The sequence below is a fragment of the Mytilus californianus genome, unplaced genomic scaffold, assembly GCF_021869535.1.
Source record: "Mytilus californianus isolate M0D057914Y unplaced genomic scaffold, xbMytCali1.0.p SCAF_5, whole genome shotgun sequence".
In the NCBI taxonomy this organism is placed as follows: Eukaryota; Metazoa; Mollusca; class Bivalvia; order Mytilida; family Mytilidae; genus Mytilus; species Mytilus californianus.
Window position 1 is genome coordinate 1,052,833 of NW_026262701.1, and position 23,298 is coordinate 1,076,130.

General features: G+C 31.0%; 1 protein-coding gene and 1 long non-coding RNA gene across 18 annotated transcripts in view; one reads left to right on the plus strand and one right to left on the minus strand.

The window, feature by feature from the left end:
- Positions 1–23,298, plus strand: part of LOC127702032 (kinesin-like protein KIF28P) — an 89,107-nt gene that overhangs the window by 35,951 nt on the left and 29,858 nt on the right. For all 17 annotated transcript variants that reach the window (XM_052206008.1, XM_052206018.1, XM_052206014.1 and 14 more), the window contains exons 7-9: positions 13,886–13,964; positions 21,420–21,486; positions 22,356–22,542. In XM_052206008.1, the coding sequence (XP_052061968.1) occupies positions 13,886–13,964; positions 21,420–21,486; positions 22,356–22,542 (333 nt within the window). The remainder of the gene's footprint in view (positions 1–13,885; positions 13,965–21,419; positions 21,487–22,355; positions 22,543–23,298) is intronic.
- On the minus strand, positions 4,609–5,659 carry LOC127702040 (uncharacterized). Its single transcript, XR_007982269.1, has 2 exons — positions 5,467–5,659; positions 4,609–4,747 (listed from the first exon to the last, which is right to left on the minus strand). It is a non-coding gene; the product is annotated as an uncharacterized LOC127702040 (long non-coding RNA).

The following is a 23,298-nucleotide window of genomic DNA, read 5'->3' on the forward strand; positions in this document are numbered from 1 at the left end:
TATTTACCTGATTTTCAAAGTAAAATTCGGTTATTGATTTGGGGATGCACAGTGGGCGGATGGGCGGTTAGGTTGTGGTAGGTTTGTTTGTTATTCTGTATAAACTAATTTTCTGAATGTTATATATATATATTTTTATGCCCCAGCCGTAGTTGTGGGCATAAAAATATATATATTTAGCATTCATTGCTTTACCCTTGTCCGTCAGTACGTACATACGTACATACGTCCCAAAATTGGTTTCCGTTCTCTAACTTGAGTTTGCCTCAACCAAATGTTATGAAACTTATACACAATGCTTATAACCACAAAACACAGATCAAATTTTAATTTTGGTGGCGTCACTTTAACCGTTCTAGAGTTATGCTCCTTTATAAATGGAAAAAATTGCAAAATTTTTAGTTTCCGTTCTCTAACTTAAGTTCGCCTCAACTAAATGTTATGAAACTTATACAAAATGCTTATTATTACAAAACACAGATCAAGTTTGAATTTTGGTGGCGTCATTTTAACTGTTCTAGAGTTATGCTCCTTTATAAATGGAAAAATTGCAAAATTTTTATTTTCTAAATATCAAGTAATTTTTATACGCCCGTTTACGGACATATTATGGTATACCATTGACCGTCTGTCCGTCCGTCCGTCATCAACATGTCGGACATTAACTCAAAAAAGCTTTAACCAATATGCATGAAACTTTGATGAATTGTTTATATCTATTGACGTGAGCTCCCTTTTGTTTTTTATAAATTTCAGATTTATAGTTTCCGAGTTTTGGGGTTTTATTCATTAAAAAAGGGGGGATTTTCCAGTTTTCTGACAATAACTCAAGAATGCTTTCACCAAATTGCAAGAAATTTTGGTGAATTGTTTATTTCTGTTGATGTAAGCTCCCTTTAGAATTTTATAAATTTTAGATTTTACATTTCTGAGTTATGGGGTTTTATTCATTAAAAAAGGGGGGATTTTTCCAGTTTTTGGACAATAACTCAAAATTGCTTTCAGCAGTTCTCATGAAACTTTGGTGAATTATTTATAGCTATTGATGTAATCTCCCTATTGATTTTCTTAAATTTCAAATATGACATTGAGAAGAAATTGAACTTTATTTGTTTAAAGTCTGACAACAGATTTACTATTTAGATCTGAGCTTCACTGATGAGTCTTAGGAAGAAGAAAGGTGTGTCTGGCGTATTAAATTAAAATCCTGGTACCTTTGATAACTATTACTAAGTATTGCACAACAGCACAGTGTATTGCACAACAGCAAGAAATCTTTAATTGAATATAAATTCAATTCATATAACCAATTTCAAGTTCTTTGACTACATTTATTCAGAAACCTATAATATGTCAAATATTTAATTACAATCCAAATTCAGACCTGTATCAAGCTTGAATATTGTGTCCATTTTTGCCCCAACTGTTCAGGGTTGGACCTCTGCGGGCGTATCCAGCTGCGCTCAGCGAAGTAGTTTATTAAAATTGGAGTTATCTTCCTTTGTCCATGATTATAGTTGAATCAACTACAATCAATGCTTTATAAAATGCAATGCTTAATTTTGACTTCCACTGATAAAACACAGATCAAGTTGAAAATGGGTAGTGTCACTTTAACCATTATTGAGTTATGCCCCTTTAAGAATTGAAAGATTGCAAAATTTTTAGTTTCCATTCTGTAACTTAAGTTTGCCCCAACCAAACATTATGAAACCTATACACAATATTCATTACCACAAAACTAAGATCAATTACAAGTTTTTTGTTTCCGTTTTCTAACTTTAGTTTGCCTAACCAAATGTTATGAAACTTATACACAATGCTTATTACTACATATTACAGATTAAGTACGAAATTTGTTGAGAACACTTTTACCATTCTTGAGTTACGTCCCTTTATAAACATAAAAATTGCTGAATTTTTCGTTTACGTTCTCTAACTTTAGTTTGTCTCAACCAAATGTAGTAAAACTTATACACAACCGTTCTAGAGTTATGCGTGTTTACAAATAGAAATATTGCTGAATTTTTATAGTTTCTGTTCTCTACTTAAGTTAGGCTGAACCAAATGTTATGAGACTTACACACAAGGCTTATTACCACAAAACTCAGATCAAGTTCAAATTTGGGAAGTGTCACTTTTACCGTTCTTCAGTTATGTCCCTTTATAACTATATGCTATGCAAGCGGGGGCATCATCTGTGTCCACATGTGGACACTATCCACATTTATTTTTTTATGAACTCCTTTAATTAGATAATGATCTATTTTTATTAAAGAATATATTCTGAGACTACTATAACACAGAGATTGGTCACTATATATTTATCGGATTATCTGAGTCTCCGGTAGTTAGCTACGTTATTTTAACGTAGTTTCGTATTCGACCGTAGCAGACGACATATATCACCTATCACTGAGAATACTATAACAGTATCGGATATTATTATTTTTCTTTTAAAAATAATTTAAAAACAAAATTGAATTAATCAAAAAAAAAAAAGAATATAGTTTTTATCTTTCAAATGCAGTTATCTCTATTCATATTTAAATTTTTGTTTTTAATCATTAATAATTTGTTAATAGTTTTTTATTATGCGGCCACTCTTGAAAATGTGAATGTGATTAATCTTATCAATCTTACAGTTACATGGTTTTGCTACACGTCCGTTAATTGTATCTAATATACAAATATTTTACCTGTAAAGACAGGTAGTCTCAAAAGCATGGGAGATGAATTTTGTTTCACAGCTGGGTGCCCAAGGTACACGAGGCTCCGTTTATTGCAGTAAACTTTTATTCTATACTTGTAAGGTATTTCACTGCTGAGTGCCCAATATACATGTTTATTGTAGTAAACCTTGTCAAATATCGTCGGTGCACTTGTGGTAGGATTCAGGAGGGTGTGGATGGGGTTTTATAGAATGGAGAAATAGGGGCAAAAAAGGTATAGAATGGAGAAAAATGGACCGACAAATAAAGAATAGAGAAGAGAAAATAATAAGTTATTAAGATTTAAAGAATAGAGAAAAATGGCATAGAAATTATAGGAAATAAAGAACCCCCATCCAGACCCTCATTCAGATTATCCAACGTAAATTTTTTTTTCAAACAAGTTTCAACCCCCCACCCACTTTTTTTAAATTTTCGTCGGATAATTAGGTCAAGTTTTTGCAAACAATGTAATTAGCGGCGATCACAGAAGAGAGAAAAAATTTCATTAAAGGTAAATGAGTAATTTCCTTACGTAACAGATCAGCAAAGAGGTTATAACTGCAATGGATACATAAAGCAAACATAAGCCCTACAAATTATATATATGTTCCCAAAATATCGCTGGCATTTTCATTCTTCAATTCACAATGTCCAGTAACATTGATTTTTTATCTTGGGATGATAGTGATCTCAATCTTGATCTTTTACGTGGTGAATATACTGCATCAGATTTTGAATCTGAGGATGACTATACGTCCCTGCTGCAAAGACTGCAAAAACTACAAAAACTCCAAAAGAAGCATCAACCGCAAGTACATGTAAATCAGAACGAAGAAGCTTCAAAATTATGTGACTGAATAATCAAATTATCTCTATGTTAACATAAATAGAACCACATTAGGGTAATTTACGATGACATTTTTTCAACACCAGAAATATGTGCCCTCTTTCAAAATCCCAGACAAGAAATTTTGTGCTTCAATACAGAGCCGTAAAGTTTTTGAAAATTTGAATATTGTCTATTAAAGTGTAGGTTTGTAGTTCAATGTTTGGTGACATACCATGTTAATTGTTGTCTGCATGATGCTTTGTAAAAAGGTTTCCTATAACATTTTTTTGTTGGGTAACTGCTGACAGTTTACCATGTGAAAATTCTGAGAAGCGAAAAATAATGCGAAATGTATAAATAAGTAGCAATGTCAGATCTAAACAAGAATGTTAAATATGATAGCATATATTGATATCACCTTTTTGTAAATTCAACTTCGATTCACAACTGCTTGTCAGTGGCAAATATTTCTAGTACAGTCAGCCTGATTAAACCGAAATGAACTAATTTCAAATTATGTTTAAAGTTTGTTTTTATGTTATGTCGTTACACCAATGTCCCATGCTAGTGGTGGTGATGAGCGCCTAAAAATATTTAAAATTGTCATTCTTTATGTGCCTGTCTCAAGTTAGGAGCCTGTAATTCAGTGGTTGCTGTTGGTTCATGTCCGTCATATTTGAATTTTCGTAAATTGCTTTGTTATTGTAGACACTTCGTTTTCTCTAGTGAATTGTTATATATTTTCCATGTCGGGGACTTTTGAAGCTGACTGCACGTTATAGGTTTTCTCATTGTTGAAGGTAATTACGGTGCATTCCAATAACTTACATCCACTTCATTGAACTTCATTTGGACTAAAGGAGTTGTCTGATGATCATTAGCAAAAATATATAAAAATCTCCTTAAAGTTTGCTTCAAGTGGCTATTCCTTTAATATATAAAGATGTGTGGTTACTTGTTTTTTTTCTTTCATTGAACTGTTATCCAAACTGAGCGTGTTACACAATGTAGTGAATTTCTGCATTCCTGTCTTAGTTTTAATGTATATAATAATAAAAATGTATATTCAAAGACTTAAATATTTATTTCTCCATGTAAGACAAGCATGACAAATTCAATGAAAAAAAAAAATACTAAAAGAAGTCATTTTCTCCTGTAGTACTTCTCCCTTCTTCTAATGCGTGATTTCTTTCTGGGGGTATTCCTACAATAAAGAATATATTATAAATAAAAAGAAATAATGTTTGTCAAGTTTATAGCATAGGCAATTCATTAATTTTTAAGACAGTAATCTGAGACTTGAGACTCAGCAGTAATTGACCAATCATGTCAATATGGATCAAAATAGTTAAACTGATAAAGGATGCAGACCAAAGGTGCATGTACTTTTTACATCATGTTTGGGTCAATTATTTAAAAAAAATACGTCTATTTAGGAACTCATGATGTACTGGTATTTCACATGGTGACACATTTTCATTGCATAATATTATTATACTAGCATGTATAGACTGCATATATATTATCAAGGGAACCAAATATAAATCTAAATTTCTTTCACTAACATTACAAATTCACCTATCATACCTATGTTGTGTGTGTGCAACTTGTGTCGTGTGTTTCTCAGTTCTGCAGCGGGAACTTACTGATACAGAAAAATTGGAATTTCATATAATTACAAATTTTACAGCATTACATCGGTTAATTACTAAGGCTTGCACATACATTATCCGGAAAACAGATTGTTCATCTGAATGTAAGTTATGGGTGAGTTGCTCATTGACCCTGTCCCACGGACTGGTAATAACTCGAGGTTACTTTCCGGTTTGGTCGGTAAATTCAAGTCTATAACTGCACTTATTTTATTTAAAGTGCTTATAAACCAACATTTATGAACATGTCAAATCTTATATTCACACTTACCGGAACATAACACTCTATATAAATCCACATTTGTTAATTATTATTTTCTCTTTCGCTGTCAAAAATGGCGGTCGAATCCTTCTTGTCAATCATTGCGAGTCACGTGCCGAGTCACGTGATCGAAGACTTACAATTAATTACTATTTGACTGGTCAGTACGGGAAGTGACCAATCTCTGTGTTATAGTAGTCTCAGATATATTTCATTACATTTAAAGTTGTTGACATTGATCATAGATAAGTTGCAGATCTGTATTAGTTTGTGACAAATGAAAGAAAAAACATTTGGAACTATTAATTATATTTGAATATAATTTGAAAATAGATATACATTGTGTTACGTCATATCTAATTTCAGAGAACTATTAATCATGTACTATGTTAAACCATATTTCTGTTCAAAGGGAAATAACTCAAATTTATTCCATGAACACATGATAACAATTTTTTTAAGTCATGTGTGTTATGTAGGTAGATGTCACAGTTGTTATTTGTGGTATTTTATTTTTGTTGTGTGTGTTATGAAGGTAGATGTCACAGTTGCTATTTGTGGTATTTTATTTTTGTTGTGTGTGTTAATGTTTAATTTTTACATGATCCTGTTTGGGGTTCAGATTTGCAAATATCATTAATTAAATAATAACCTATTTTAAATATTCAATCACAATCCAAATTCAGAGCTGTTTTAAGCTTAAATGTTGTGTCCATACTTGCTCAACTGTTCAGGGTTCGACCTCTGCAGGAAAATCCGGTTTGCTGTCTCTCTGACAGCCTCTTGTTTAAACATAATCTCAATATATTTGTATTTGATTCTTTTTATTTCTAAGAAATATTTACAGACGAGCTTGGTAACACCTGTTAATTTGACTTTCCACATTTCTTTACATTTGAATTGGTATGGCCTAATCAGACTGATAATAAGTTGTGCAATGTGAACTGAAACTGAACGACATATGATATAATAAAGTCCAAAGATATATTTATTTATATCCTTTTACTCAGATTAACTTGCTTGTCAAAGTCTAGTAATTGTCATTAGATGATTTCCTATCTTAATGTTTTGTGTACCCATTGTAGTTTTAAGAACTAATATTATCCTTTTTTCTGTTGATGGTAAATCAAGAACAGCACTTTGGATTTCATATTTTCATCCAATGTATAAAAATTAATATGTAGTCAGATCAAACTGATTAATCTAAATAGATGTATACATGCAAATGTTACTTCTGTTTCATTGGAAAACTATTTAATGACACCCGTAAGCTTCAAGTTGATATCATTAAATTTGCAGTAATACTCAGATAATCAATCTGCAAAAAAGACAATAAATATTATAAATTGTCTCTACCATTTCATTTTGTTTAATAAAAAAATTGAAATAAAGAAGAAAAATTTGATTTTGTATCGTAAATGAAAAGTTAAAAAAAAAATGTTGAATAAATGTATGACAAAAAAAAAAATGTTGAATAAATGTATGACAATCTGCAGTCTAATTGGTAATGCTGACATTGTCAGAACAATATGTTGAATTCTGGTGGACTGATTTTATTATATTCATTCCTGAATTATATATGAAAAAGTGTAAGGAGAATGTGATTTTGAAAAAAAACTTGGCATTTCTTTCATTTATGGTATATATATATTAAAGGAGCCCTAGATTACATTGACTAGACCTTAATTCATTACAGAGGATGGTTTATTTTAACATAAAATTGAGAATGGAAATGGGGAATGTGTCAAAGAGACAACAACCCGACCACAGAACAGACAACAGCAGAAGGCCACCAACAGGTCTTCAATGCAGCGAGAAATTCCCGCACCCGGAGGCGTCCTTCAGCTGGCCCCTAAACAAATATATATACTAGTTCAGTGATAATGAACGCCATACTAAACTCCAAATTGTACACAAGAAACTAAAATTAAAAATAATACAAGACTAACAAAGGCTAGAGGCTCCTGACTTGGGACAGGCGCAAAAATGCGGCGGGGTTAAACATGTTTATGAGATCTCAACCCTCCCCCTATACCTCTAGCCAATGTAGAAAAGTAAACGCATAACAATACGCACATTAAAATTCAGTTCAAGAGAAGTCCGAGTCTGATGTCAGAAGATGTAACCAAAGAAAATAAACAAAATGACAATAATACATAAATAACAACAGACTACTAGCAGTTAACTGACATGCCAGCTCCAGACTTCAATTAAACTGATTGAAAGATTATGTCTTCATCATATGAAACATGCTTGTTATTGCCATTTTGTATTCAATGAATATTAGGTAAAGTAAATTATAAGCATGGTATAATATATAACCTATAAGACAATATAAAAAAATAAAAATAGGAAAAACATCAAACTCCAAGGAAAATTCAAAACAGAAAGTCCTTTAACAAATGGCAAAATCAAAAGCTCTAACAAATCAAACGAATGGAAAACAACTGTCATATTCCTGACTTAAAAAGAGTATAGGACTTGGTAGCACCAAAATGTATCTCCTCTAATATTCTTGTATTTACACCATGTTACATAATCTTCCAAAGTCTTTTTAAAATTCACTGTACCATTTTATGTTTATGGTATGCTGAATATTTAATATAATATATAAAAGTTAAGGGTTTCCCTGAAATTCAGTTAAAATAATAGAAGCATACATTCTTATGTGTTTGCACAAGTTCCCAATAGGAATTAGCTTTAACTTTAAAAATAGGTTTATTTGCTTTTAATTGATCTCTCTGTGCTATGTGTGTATTTTAATTGTCCATGTCTGTTTGCTTCTGTTGGCATTCACTTTATTTGCCCTATTTGTAGAAAAGGTTTTCATTTTAAACTTTCATATTCAGTTCCCTGATGGTTTATGAATTTGGTATTGTCCTAATGTTAGAAAAGATGCACTTATCTGTTTTCTATATAAATATCTATTTTGTGAATTTTAAGTAACACAGTGTAACATGTGGAGCAGGGTCAGCTAACCCTTTCGAGGCACCTGTGATCAACCTGGTTTTTATGTGGAGTTGGTGTTGCTCAGTCTGTTAGATTATCTATGTTGTGTTTAGAAGACTGTTGTTTGTCTTTTGGTATTTTTTTTTGCCTTGGTGCTGCTGTATCAATTGCTATATTTTGTCTTGTCAAAAAGATAAATTTAAATATACTACTCATCTGATTATCCACTTCTAGACTAGAAAACAAACTTTAAAGCAATTTTACAATTTTTGTGAGGGGGGGGGGGGGGGGGTGTTGATTCAGAGTTGTTAAGTCTGTGTTTTCAAAATGCAAATAAAACAGGACATTAAGTTTTATTTTGTATATTTTTATTGATAAAATCTTTAATATTTACCGGACTAACATAAAGTCATTTTTAAAGTTTGAATCTTAGAGTCACTTGGTCTCGTAATCCAGAATTTGTGATCTTTATTTACACAAAGACTGTAAGGACAGTGTAGGTGGTCTAGGAATATAGTTCTCAATTATTATTTGGGGTATTTCTTCCAGAGTATTCTGACTACTGTTTTCTTTGAAATATCTATTAATTCAGTGGTCCTATCAGTTGCATATATATTGAAATAAGAAAAAGTAAAACATGTGGGAAAAACTTATGATTGAAAGTGAAAGTAGTGATTTGGCCAAAATGAAAGTAGGGTAGAAATTAGCCCTAAGCATTTATTCAAGATTCAAATCCTACCATTGGCATGTTAATATGGATCTCAAAAGAAAAAGCACTGATGGATTGTCCTGGGACAAGCACATTTTATTAGAATAATAATGGTCTATAAGCAGTTAAAGTTATTTCATGTTTGATGTGGTGCAAATTTTTTAATTCAATTTGACTTTTACAAAGAAATGCGTTGTAACCAATGGGAAGAATAATTGTGGTCTGAGGCCTGTATACCTTTGACAACCTTACATACAATAACCTCCCCAGTAGGACTTAATATGAATGGTATGATTGTTCCAGTCAGAAACTATAACCATATCAGTAGAAGTTACTACTATGCCTCCAGGATTGGAATTATCAGAACTACCATTATAAGTCCATCGGAGTTGTCTCCCTTTATCTATCACCACCACCCTCCCTTTTTCATACAAAGTATTATCTAAGCTATCTACAACATATATACAGTTATCTTTAGTACAGATTCTGGCTGGCCATGTGAAGAGTCTCTGATTGTCTGTATCATACCCATAGGTACGTAGTATGATTCCCTTCTGGCTCATTTGTACAACTATTCTTACACTGTCTTCTGTTGGACTCGATATAACTTCTGATTCACTTAATCCTACAAAAATTTCATTTTGTTTATTTCCATGAACACCAATTGTAAATGAAGGAGACACTGTCCTAAGGTGTCTTTATTTGTCCATCTTTTATAGTATAAAGTTTTATTCTTGCTGCATTGATTATATCAGTAAATCTCCATTGCCCATCATTGCAATGTCATACACTGAAAGTTCTACTTTTCTTTCACACTTCATCTGTATTTCTCTAATGTTACCTTCTGTAAGACTTTATTCCAAAAAGGTTCCTGTGAATGCTGATTTTTCATCACACTTTATGAATATTACTGACATCTTAATTTCATAAATTTGAAGAAGTTGGAAATCTGGAATATGATAAACAGATCCAAAGTGAAAACTGATTGGTTGATTTGAAGGTTTTCCTGGTATGAATTTTCTTTGTTTAAGGTCTACATGTCTAACACTTTTATCTGCCATTGATTTGTCTATAGAATTGCTAGTAGCAAATATTTCAGAAGCAGATGGGGAACACAGTGATTTGTCCAACTGACTTTTCCTCTTTTCCAGTCCATCTCTTCTTTGTCTCACAGAAGTAATTTCCTTCCTAATTTCCTCCTCTGTTGGTTTCCATTGTTTATCCAGATCTGATAAAAGGCCATCAGCATATTTTATAATGTTATCTTTAGTTTCTAATGTTTTTTCTATAATTTGCCCTCTGTTTTCTATATTATAATTGTTTATTTCCTTCAGACAGGATCATTGCAAGTTGTCTTCTTTCTCCTGGAAGTGAGGGATTTCGGTTTGAATTGTGTGTTTCATGTTCCTTATAATTTTCAGTTTCTTAATTATCATAAATTTGATCCAGTTTACAAAAAATTATGAAATTTATTATCTAGAACTAAACAATCAGAACACACTGGCCTTTTACAATCCTTGTAATACAATACAAATTTCTGATCACTGTGTATTGTACAAGGCTGTTTGGTTAAGTCTACTTTACGGGTGGTCTCTTTTGATTTGAGCGTCACTGATGAGTCTTTTGTAGACAAAACGAGTATCTGGCGCAAATAAAAAATTTCAATCCTGGTATCTATGATGAGTTTATTTTCTACCGCATCTTTACTGCCACAGTCTTCCAGTTTAATAGCTATATGGTCATTTGATAGTGCAATATTTGAATGAATTCGAGAATTACAAAGTTTACACAGAAACAAATCACAGTTAATACACTTCCATTTGATATCAGAAGATTCTTTACAAAATAGACATGCAGAAATAGTCTGTGCTTTTTCTGCAGATACGTTGGCCATGATATGAAGATGAGTGTTTTAGTTGATGTTGATTATATACTTTTGTAGTCGAATAGAAACATTGTTGATAATATATATTTTTTTGATATAGATAATATAAGGCAATACTAGTTTTATGTTTTTTGTTCTTTGACTTTTTCACTGCCATTTTGTCCTATTTGTAATTATTGAAATTCTAGCATCTTGAGATGAAATGCAAAATATTCTTTTGCATTCTCCTGAAAAAACCTGATACACATGATACCAGGGTCCTAAATCTTGCCTCTCTTTCAAATTCTAAAATTATGATGATATGGCCTTACATGACTAATATAAAGTTGTACAGATAGGATAATATTTATCTAAATGATGTTTAACCGTATCTGTCTCAGTTTAAGAACCTTGTCAGGAGTTGTATTTTATTCAGTAGTGTTTTTACACAATATTTTTTTCTTCTGGCTGATTTTACTGAGTATCAAACCTCAATGCAGTAAACACTCCTGTTATTGGTATAAAGTACAGACTGATTGCAATTATGAACATTTCCAAAAAAAAGGGTTTTCAAAACCAAGTATACCTCCAAAGATAAAGATAAATGTATTTTTTTTTAAAGTAGAATTGGCTACTAAAGGGTTGGATGCTATCAATAGTAGCAATATTTTCCATTTGTTTGATGTGTATGAGCTTTTGATTTTGCCATTTGATTAGGGAGTTTCCTTTTTGAATTTTCCTTGGAGTTCAGTATTTTTGTGATTTTACTTTTATCCACAAAAAAAATCTAATATAATAATTTATTTTCATTTAACATAAAGTTATTTGTGAGAAAGAATAAAACAAATTGGAACAAAGGAATAACCTTTCCATTGTAATAAATAAACACGAACCTTTAAACAGGCTCATTAGTAAAGGTTATCTTACCAATGTTGTAATTAGATCTTTGAATATAGTTTACATTGGCACTAATATCGATTTTGTCATCAGCAAATTAAAACATAACTAAATTTGTATTTTTTTCAAGTGGGATGTATAAAGACACACCCACGTTCGTTTAGATCTATAAAGAGGTTAAACTCCTAACTATCCTACTGTCTGTCGATACATTTATTTTTGGCATTGCACTAGTCATGTCTTCTTTGACTGTCCATGACGTTAAAATACTAAATCCCTGGGATGTGTTTTAGTTGATTTTAGTCTCTGATGCATGATTTTTTATTATTAATTGTTTTGGCTTTTAACTAGCTGTCAGTAACTGCGAGTACTCTCAAATCGTACTTTCTTGTTTATTTGACCTGTTGATACTAATTGTATTGCTTTTTTGTTATTTAATGTTATTCAGGGTTATATCTGGTCTATATACCAGCTTTGATAAGTGTTTGGTATAACTATAAATTTTTACTTCGTACTATGAACATCAAAATTATTTATTTTGTAAAAGTATTTCCTTTCTCTATTGGAACTGTACACGTATACCTAACAACAAAATTATTTTCATTAACCTGTGTTTAAAGTTATTGCAAATGGATGGTATTTTTGTTCGAGCATATTGTTTTTCTTTTATTGTTTAACATTTCTTACCTATATAACTTGTTACTTTTATTATTCTTCCCTTAGTTTATTTATTTTGTATTCTAAATTATTTATTTTGTAAAAATATTTCCTTTCTCTATTGGTACTGTACACGTATACCTAACAACAAAATTATTTTCATTTACCTGTGTTTAAAGTTATTGCAAATGGATGGTATTTTTGTTCGAGCATATTGTTTTTCTTTAATTGTTTAACATTTCTTACCGATATAATATGTTACTTTTATTATTCTTCCCTTAGTTTATTTATTTTGTATTTACATTGTGTCATAGGTCAAATTTATTTGTTCAGTGTATTTTCAATGGTGTTAATATGTCCTTTGATTGAGTTAAGCTATTTCAGTTGATATTTTATAGTGTGTCTTTCTATGTTGTGATGTTACACTATTGTTTCAGGAAAAAGGGTGAAGGTTTGGTACCATTAAAACGTTTAAACCCGCTGCATTTGTTTGCACCTGTCCTAAGTCAGGAATCTGATGTTCAGTAGTTTTTGTTTGTTGATGTGGTTCATAAGTGTTTCTCGTTTCTCGTTTTTTATATAGATTAGACCGTTGGTTTTCCCGTTTGAATGGTTTTACACTAGTAATTTTTTGGGGCCCTTTATAGCTTACTGTTCGGTGTGAGCCAAGGCTCTTTGTTGAAGACCGTACTGTGACCTATAATGGTTTACTTTTATAAATTTTGACTTGGATGGAGAGTTGTCTCATTGGCACTCATACCACATCTTCTTATATCTAATTGAGACAATTTCAGTCTTCAATTATTGATAATATCCTTCAACTGCCCAGAGTCATAAATGAATGTCTGTAGAATGAGATGTTGCAATATAGCCTTTTTGCCCAGACTTGTTAAGCAATGGCAATTAATTCATTCTGTTAATTTTCTTGAATCTTAAAAATCTGCTGTCATGTAACTTTGTGTTACTTAATAAGAATGTGTTTGGGAGAATTTAACAGGCTCCCCCCATCCTATAAAAAAGGCCAGGAAGACCTACAGTGTCTGCTGTATACAATTGTTTAGTTTAAGATGCTTGTCAGAGTTCAATTAAGTACATTTTGAATGATCAAAAACATACAATTTGTAGTAATAAATCATCTGGGGTAGTATCACAGACTCCAACCAAAAGGTGGTCACTTTGACCTACATTTTTTTACATGAAGAATAATTTCAGTTTTCCTGATCAAAACTATTATATAGTATGTCGGTTCAATATACTCTCCCATGGGTACTAGAAATGAAGTCTAAAAGTAATCAGCATTTTTGTTTATTCATTTGATACATAAGTTAAAGATTTATTTGTTTATTTTGTAGGTTACAACTGTTCATTGTTTGCCTATGGACAGACTGGTTCAGGGAAGTCTTACTCCATGGTGGGATATGGACCTAACAGGTAAGTCTTACTCAATGGTGGGGTATGGACCTGACAGGTAAATTTGACATGGAATTTTAACATAGTAGCTTAAAGACCTAACATTTCCATATTAGAACATACTCACCCCTTCTCGTCCAATGGAAAATCAATTTTCCCTTCTGATTTTCATAGTACATGGCTTCCCATGCACTATAAAATGCTATACATGAACAGGCATGGAAATCTTTATCAGTAATCGTAATCAGCTGTAATCAATTACATTTTGCAATGTAATCACATGTAATCAGTAATCATGCAATTTCTGATTACAAGTAATCATAATTTAATGGATTACAATGTAAAAATCAGGTTTAATCATCATTACTTTTTGATTACTTAAGATTACATTCATATGATTACTTGCTGAATACAAATTTTGTATATGAAAATAGTTATTGACATACAATATAGAAATAAGAAGATGTTTTAAGTATGAATGAAAAAATTATCAAACTAGTATTCACTATGATTAATCATAGTTCACTATGATTGATCATATCTTTCATATAACAAGTTTAGTATAACCAAGTTGGGCATGTAGAGTGGTAATGTGTGATTTATTTTGTAAACAGTTCTCTAAAGGAATTTACCTTTCCAAAGTTTCATTGTGAGATTGAGTCCTTGTGATAAAAGAATATGCTTTGAAAGCATTATATGTTCCCTGATGTAATGCTTCTAATATTAACTCCAATTTTAGTTTACACAATGTTTTGTTAAAACTACAGGAAAATTCAATAGCATAGACCATTAAGGGAATTCAGTTCCAAATTTGATTTTGATTATCAACATAAATGAGCCCACTTAATTATTCATGGACATTTTATTCCTTTTACAATTTGTATAAATTTTGTATTCCATAAATAATTCAATATGTGCTTTCTGACTATAGTTATTTCAAACAATTATATACATTATGAGTATAAAGTACTTATAACTTTATTGATATTGCTATTAAAACAATAAATTTTTAATACCAAAGCTCACCTATTGTTTTTTCTAAAATATTGAAGTAGTGATTAACACCTGTAAAAACATATGTCTGTGTCAATTATATCCCCAGAGACAATAAAAGTACTTAATTAAATTTTCATTATTTGTTCAGTTTTTTTGTTAATTGGAAATTTGCAGTTTGCTAAAATTTGTATATAAACAGTGTTATTTCTTTTACAGAGAAAGGGCACTTGTCTTATTGTTATTAAAATTTACACATGTTACACAGTTCCTAGTCTAAATTATTGATAAGATGAATAATAAAAAGATATAAAAAACACAAATTTTCACAAAAATTAGCTTTTTCGTGAGGAAAAAAAGTTTATAAGAAATTCTTAAATATTACAATATACAATGTAATCATAAGTAATCCAAAGAAATCCTGACTACTTTAAAGAAAAGTAATCTAATGTAATTGATTACATTTGATTTTAGGTGTAATTGTAATGTAATCAATTACATATGATTAGCAATGTAATTGTAATTTAATCGATTACATTTTAAAGTAATCAACCCCATCCCTATACATGAAGGAATTTTCATTGCATATTAATTATGAAAGTGAACTCTTAATAACTACACTAATGAAGTGTACAATAACCTGTGGCAATTTCCATAGGAACAGCCTACTGATTAAAAATGTAAGAGAATAGAATTATAAAAAGAAACATTTTGAATATTGCAAATGTTTATAATGATATATATATGTAGGACTCTGAAGTGCGATGGTACTCTAAAGTGCGATGGTCTAAGCCAAAGTGTGATGGTCTACGCCAAAGTGAGATAGTTGTTTGTTTTTTAAGTGCAATCAGATAACACGCTAAAGTGCGATGGTATGACACGCTAAAGTGTGATGGTATATAACACGCTTAAGTGTGATGGTATAACACGATAAAATTTATCCACCCCATATATATCATATTAGGTCACTAGCATACGGTGTAACGAATTTATCTTACCACCTATTTTAACGTGTGGTTTTAGGCTAGTGGCCTATCAAAGTGATTAAGTCTTCAATACTTAGTATTAAGAACCTAGTTCCATTTGTCTAAACAAAAAACAAACGCCAACAATAACATTACTCGAAAGCTTTAAATGTGTTTTATGAATTAATTTCATCATTTAATCGTTCATCAGCAATTTCTTCGTCTGTTGAAACCTTTCAAATTTATCTTCAACACCATGTTGTTATAGGGACGTTACACCACTAATAGCCATGTATTGAAATAAGCCTGCCCACTAACGTAGTATGAAATATACACGGTCTCCATGTGGTTGCTTTTAAACTATCATATTCCTAGAAAATGAATAAGAGTTTAGATAAAACTTGTTATGCGTCATGGGCACAGGCTTTACGCTGAAGGCCGTATGATTATTAGTTGCATACATCAACGACATTTAGGGTTAGATGGATAGTTCATACCAAATCTTATTTTTATTAATAGTACAATAGTTGTACAAAAAGTGTAATAGTTTGTATATCTGGAATTTAGTGGTAGTCGTTTGTTTGTATATTTCATATTTGCTGTTCGTTTATTGATTTGTATTTAAATCAGGTTGTTATTTTTATACGACCGCAAAAATTACAATTTTTTGGTCGTATATTGGTATCACGTTGTAGATCTCGTCATCGTTGTCAGCGTCGTCCTAAGACAGATGGTTTCCGGATAACAACTTTAGTATAAGTAAATAGAAATCAATCAAATTTTAACACAAGGTTTATAACCACTAAAGGAAGGTTGTGAATGATTTTGGGGGTTATGGTCCCAACTGTTTAGGAATTAGGGGCCAAAAAAGGGGCCCAAATAAGCATTTTTGTAGTTTCCAGACAATAACTTGTGTTAAAGTGTATGAATCTCTCTGAAATTATACCACAAGTTTCCATACAACAAAGGGATGGTTAGGATTGACTATGGGGGGTTATGGCTCAAACCATTTATGAATTAGAGGCAAAAAAGGGGGAAAAACAAGTTTTTTTCTGGTTTAAGGACAATTAAGACAATTTAAAGCAGTCTAAGGGAGGTAATCCAATCCCAATTTAAAACAACAATGTTTGATTACCTCCCTTACACTGCTTGTAAATTATGTATTAAGAAATGATGATTGTCTTGAGGTAATTAGCTGTCAATTTATTTTTAAAAGTTACTATTAATTAATATTAATTTTAGCCATGACTATGTATGTCATTTTATATTTTAAGGCTTGTATGATGTATTTAAAAGGGTAATTATGGTTGCAAATTTTATTAAAATTTGAATTGAGATTATGACTATATCTTGAGGAATGATTTTTATGCCCCCGCTGTAGCGGAGGGGGCATTAAGTTTTACCCTTGTCCGTCTGTACGTACGTACGTACGTCCCAAAATTGTTTTCTGTTCTCTAACTTGAGTTTGCCTCAACCAAATGTTATGAAACTTATACGCAATGCTTATTTCCACAAAACACAGATCAAGTTTGAATTTTGGTGGCGTCACTTTAACCGTTCTAGAGTTATGCACCTTTATAAATGGGAGTTTCCGTTCTCTAACTTTAAGTGTGCCTCAACCAAATGTTATGAAACTTATTCACAATGCTTATTACCACAAAACACAGATCAAGTTTGAATTTTGGTGGCCTGACTTCACCCGTTCTAGAGTAATGCCCCTTTATAAATGGAAAAATTGCAAAATTTTTAGTTTCTGTTCTTTTACTTAAGTTTGCCTCAACCAAATGTTATGAAACTTATACACAATGCTTATTACCACAAAACACAGATCAAGTTTGAATTTTGGTGGCGTCACTTTAACTGTTCTAGAGTTATGCCCCTTTATAAATGGAAAAATTGCAAAATTTTTAGTTCTCTAACTTTTACTTAAGTTTGCCTCAACCAAATGTTATGAAACTTATACACAATGCTTATTACCACAAAACACAGATCAAGTTTGAATTTTGGTGGCGTCACTTTAACCGTTCTAGAGTTATGACACTTTATAAATGAAAAAATTGCAAAATTTTTAGTTTCCTTTCTCTTACTTTAGTTTGCCTTAAACCAAATGTTATGAAACTTATACACAATGCTTATTACCACAAAACACAGGTCAAGTTTCAATTTTGGTGGTGTCACTACAACCGTTCTAGAGTTATGATCCTTTATAAATGGAAAAATTGCAAAATTTTTATTTTCTTCTAAATATCAGGTAATATTTAAAATTGGAGTTATCTTCCTTTGTCCATGATTATAGTTGAATCAACTACAATCAATGCTTTATACAATGCAATGTTTAATTTTGACTTCCACTGACAAAACGCAGATGGAGTTGAATTTGGGTAATGTCACTTTAACCATTATTGAGTTATGCCCATTTATAAATCGAAAGATTGCAAAATTTTTAGTTTCCATTCTGTAACTTTAGTTTGCCTCAACCAAATGTTATGAAACTTATACTCAATGCTTATTACTACATAATACAGATTAAGTATGAAATTTGGTGGTGACACTTTTACCATTCTTGAGTTATGTTCCTTTATAAACATAAAAATTGTTGAATTTTTCGTTTCCGTTCTATAACTTTAGTTTGTCTCAACCAAATGTTATAAAACTTATACACAACCGTTCTAGAGTTATGCGTGTTTACAAATAGAAAAAACAAACGACAAAACTACAAACATCAGTCTATAAAACACTATAAATAGAAAACTAACGACTATAAGCAACACAAATCCAACTGAAAACCAGGGGTGGTCTCAAGTTCTCAAGGAAAGGTAAGCAGGTCCTGCTCCACATGTGACACCCTTTGTTTTAATCATAATAAATACAAGTAGGGTGATAAGTCTCATTATATATGTGATCATTACAAGTGAGGAAATATAACAGTAAATGTCAATAATTCCATCAAGTTTTCAACAGCCAATTTATAAAACTATTACCATTTTGGAGAGATTTATATAAATTGAGAAAATATCAAGAAAAAGTTGCCCTAAGAGATATTCTATAGATTATAAAATCCATTTAAAATGCTTCTACTGCAAACTTTTTGTAATTTTAGCTATATATATAGCTATTGTTCATGTTAAATATTGACTGAATAATTAATGTTAAACTAACCGAGGATTATAATTGTCTGTAGAGACATTGTTACATAGTATTTACTCTATTCAAGAGTAACTTATGATCTTACATTAGGGAAATGTTGGTTTAAAATGCTGACGTCATGTAATATTTGTGTACATTTATCAATAATTACATTGATGTTAAAACCATGTTGATTAAAACATCTATTATCTATACCTGTGCCGTCTACTAAGATCCTAGTAAACTATCATAGATATATATATTACATCATGTCTTCCATTAGAGAATATTAAAAAAACTCCCATCAAATTTTGATGTCATAAAGTATAATGTTCAATACCACAAGGTTACATTAATGGATTGTTTGAAATGTCTCAAAATCTATATTTAAAAAAGAAAGATATGGAATATGCCAAAGAATAAAAACTCATAATTAGAATAAAAGACAAACAAGTCTACAAAACAGTACATGAAAAAAGTAAACATTGGGCAACACTTAACCCCACCAAAATCAGGGATGATCTTGGGACTCAGCACGGGAAAGGTTTGCAGATCCTACACTGCATGCGACACCTGTTGTGTTACCTATAAGAATAAGCTGATAAGTTATATCAAGTGATTAGGCATCGCACAATAGAAGAATGGTTAATCACTCTTATCTAACCTTCGGATATTACCAAAGCAATAAACCATCAGTTATCTAAATTTTCTTACCCTGAAACTTGGACCAAATGTGAAATTTGAAACTGAAACAAAGTTTTTCAGGACAAAGGATAGATGAGACTGTTACTGATAAACACAACACAGACATTGAAAAATATTAAAAACACAAAGTAAAAACGCTGAAAACTAAGACAAAAATGGTTACCTACAGTTGTAAACTTCTATGTCATTTGGTCTCTGGTAGATAGTTGTCTCATTGGTAATCATACCACATCTTCTTATCTTTATAAAATCTACCTTTGAATGATCTATATTTCTGTTGATTTTTCTCATAAAGAAAATATTCCCATCTTATACCTGCCTAAATTTTGGAGCTGAAAAAATCTTTCATCTCCATTGAGTGGGTGAGATTATGCATAACGACCTTTTTCAATCAAAATTATGTTACAGGATATATTTACGTATTTTAATATTTAAAAGCACAATAGATAAAATGTACTTATCTATACATGAATTTATTTAGTAATATAACAAATGGGAGACAGATGATACCAAAGGGACATTCAAACTCGTAAATTAAAAACAAACTGACAACGCCTTGGCAAAAAAAAACACCTAGAGACAAACAACAGTACACAAAACACAACATAGAAAACTAAAGACTGAGGAACACAAACCCCACCAAATACCGGGGTGATAACATTCTTGTTCAGATGGGGTTTGTTTTTACTATGTGAATTGTTTTTGCAATACAGAGAAACTAAGTCACAAAAAAACAACTCAAATAATGAAAAGGGGTTAAAGTCTGTTGATTATTTGTGAAAGAGGGAGATTTTAACCTGCATCCTAAGTGACAGATCCAAATGGGGAGATTTCAATATTTTTTATCGAAAAAGACGCGAGTCTCAGTCAGAGAAATGGTGTGTTGGCATTTAGACATATGAATTAAAGGTCATATTTGGAAATTTTAATGAAATAGGGATAGCAAGCCAACAAGCAACATGAGGCACTCAACACACCATGAACAACCAGATGCTGTATTTTATTTCTAGCAAAGTCTTTTTTGTTTGAATCAGATCACATAATTTAAATTTCGAGTAAGTGAATTTAAACAAATCTAATGTTTAATTAAATATTTATATTGTCTTATATTGAATTTCAATTAAATCTGTTTACTTTTCAAACTGCCTAAATAAAGAAGCTTTTTGTATATTTTCTCTGAAACATGAATCAGTTTAGTTTTGAAACACATATCCAGTAATATCACAGATATTTCACAAGATTTAAAAAAAAAATATAGCTATAAAAGGCAAATATTTACTTGGTTTAAACAAAATTTTGTCCATTACCAAAAAAAAGCTAATAAAAACTCAGTTCGAAAATGGTGTGCTTAAAAACTAGTGCAAACATTCTCTTTGATGAGCTGTAGCAAAATTACTTGAATTTCAGTTTATGTTTCATGGTTTATGTTTCATTGGCAAAACCTTCTTTTCCTTTAATATTATTGATCTGTTTATCTACAGGACTGTTGGGTTATCCAACCCTTGTACACTAAGAGTGATGATTAGCTTAAAACAAGACTTGCTAAATAGGAAAACTTCCTTAAATAGTAAATCTTATCTTATAAAAGCCAGTAAATATTCTGTTTGATTTCCTAATTGATTGCTGCAACATAAATATGATGCTTAAAGTAAAAACAATTACAATTCATTAATGTTTTATATTTCAGAGGAATTGTACCAATCACTTGTGATGAATTATTTCAAACAGTAGAAAACAACAGTGATACTAATAGGGTTTGTATAATTTATATTCTGAAGAAGTAAAAATTTAACAAAAATCAATATTCTTTTAAATATGTTGTTCAAAAAAGGAAATAAATAATAAATGTACATGTCATGAGACAATAGTTGCCAAAAAACACATTCCTTTGGAGAATATGGGAATTAGCAGAGATTTGCCCGAGACAATAAAGAAAAAATTAATTATTCATTATTGGGAAATAACAAATTTATCATAACAGTGCTTTTGTTGTTGTGCTTCAATATCTTGACTGTTACTGGAAGGTGTACAACAATGAGTAAACCTTACACAAGAAAATGTAAAAAATAAAAATGAACAATCCCTAGGATTTCACTTGTAGTCCTTGATGACCCAAACCTAAAATGTCTGTACCAAGTCAGGAATATGACAGTTGATTTCCATTCGTTTGATGTGTTTGAGCTTTTGATTTTTCTATTTGATAAAGGACTTTCTGCGGATTTTGGTATTTTAGTTAATTTACTTTTTTCTGAAGATACATAACTGGAAGTTGTTGAATTAAAAATGGTCTTTCTGTAAGTAGTTACTTAATATCATCCACACTATAGAAACAGTCAATGATGCAGGACCCAACAACAACACAAACACACACACAAATCAAAATAAATAAGACCTTCATAGATGAGCATAAAGTCTTGAAAAGACAGCAGTTTGTCCATATTTTTAGCTCTAAACTGCCCTAAAGTCAAGAAAAATAGGGAATAAGACATAAGAATGCAACATTTGATAATAAGAGCAAAGATTAGTCAGACCTGAGTAAGAATAACTTGTCCATAAATAAAATTTTGTTATAATCTGAAGAAAGGGCATGTTAACTAATCTTAAACTAATTTTCTTTTTTTAGAGATTTGAAGTAACATTTTCTATGTTAGAAATATATAATGAACAAGTTAGAGATCTCCTGTCAAAGGATAACCCCAAAGGTGGCCTCCAAGTCAGACAGAATCCCAAACTCGGATATTTTTATGTAGAAAATTTAAAAAAAGTCCCTGTGGGGAGTTACAAGGAAATTGAAAAAAGAATGGAACAAGGTAATTGGTTAAATTTTGCTGGTGGAGTCAAGTTGGAACAGTTAATGTTATTATGATTTTTAGCATTCTTAGTTTATTATGAATACAAAATAAGGAGATGTGGTATGATAGTCAATAAGTCAACTATAAAACAGAGTCAAAATGATGTTGAATTCAAACAATTATAGGTCACAGTTCAGCCTTTAATATGAACAAAACCCATACAGTATAGTTTATACTCTTAACCACAAATCACTATAGTGAGACAGAAACGCATTAAAATATAGAGATCTGTAACAAAGTTTATAGTCCTACTTAAGGACAAAATTAGACTTTGGCATCAACAAATGTGAAAGTCTCAATCTAGTAATACGATATATTTATTAACTAGTTAATGCCAGTCTGACAGTGCTGAGTGGGTGAAAATATGAATAAATACTACTAAAGTTGCCACTGTGGTTACAATTATTTTTAGGGACTATAGTTAGAATGTGGTATCGACAAATATGAATGCCATTAACTGTAGTGCCCACTGTGAGGGATGGGTAAACACGATGTATAGACAGGCAGTAAACTACGTCTATTTCGTTTGACTGTGTAATCTCAACTCAATATAATAACGTATTACATATTGATAGCACAATGTTAACTAAAGATATAGGGGCGTTAACAATGGTGAAATGAAAACGACATTAAAAGTAGCATTAACGTTTGACGTAAATTAAACTGTCTAGAAATCATCGACACCCACACTAAGGTTATAGTATATTTATTAAA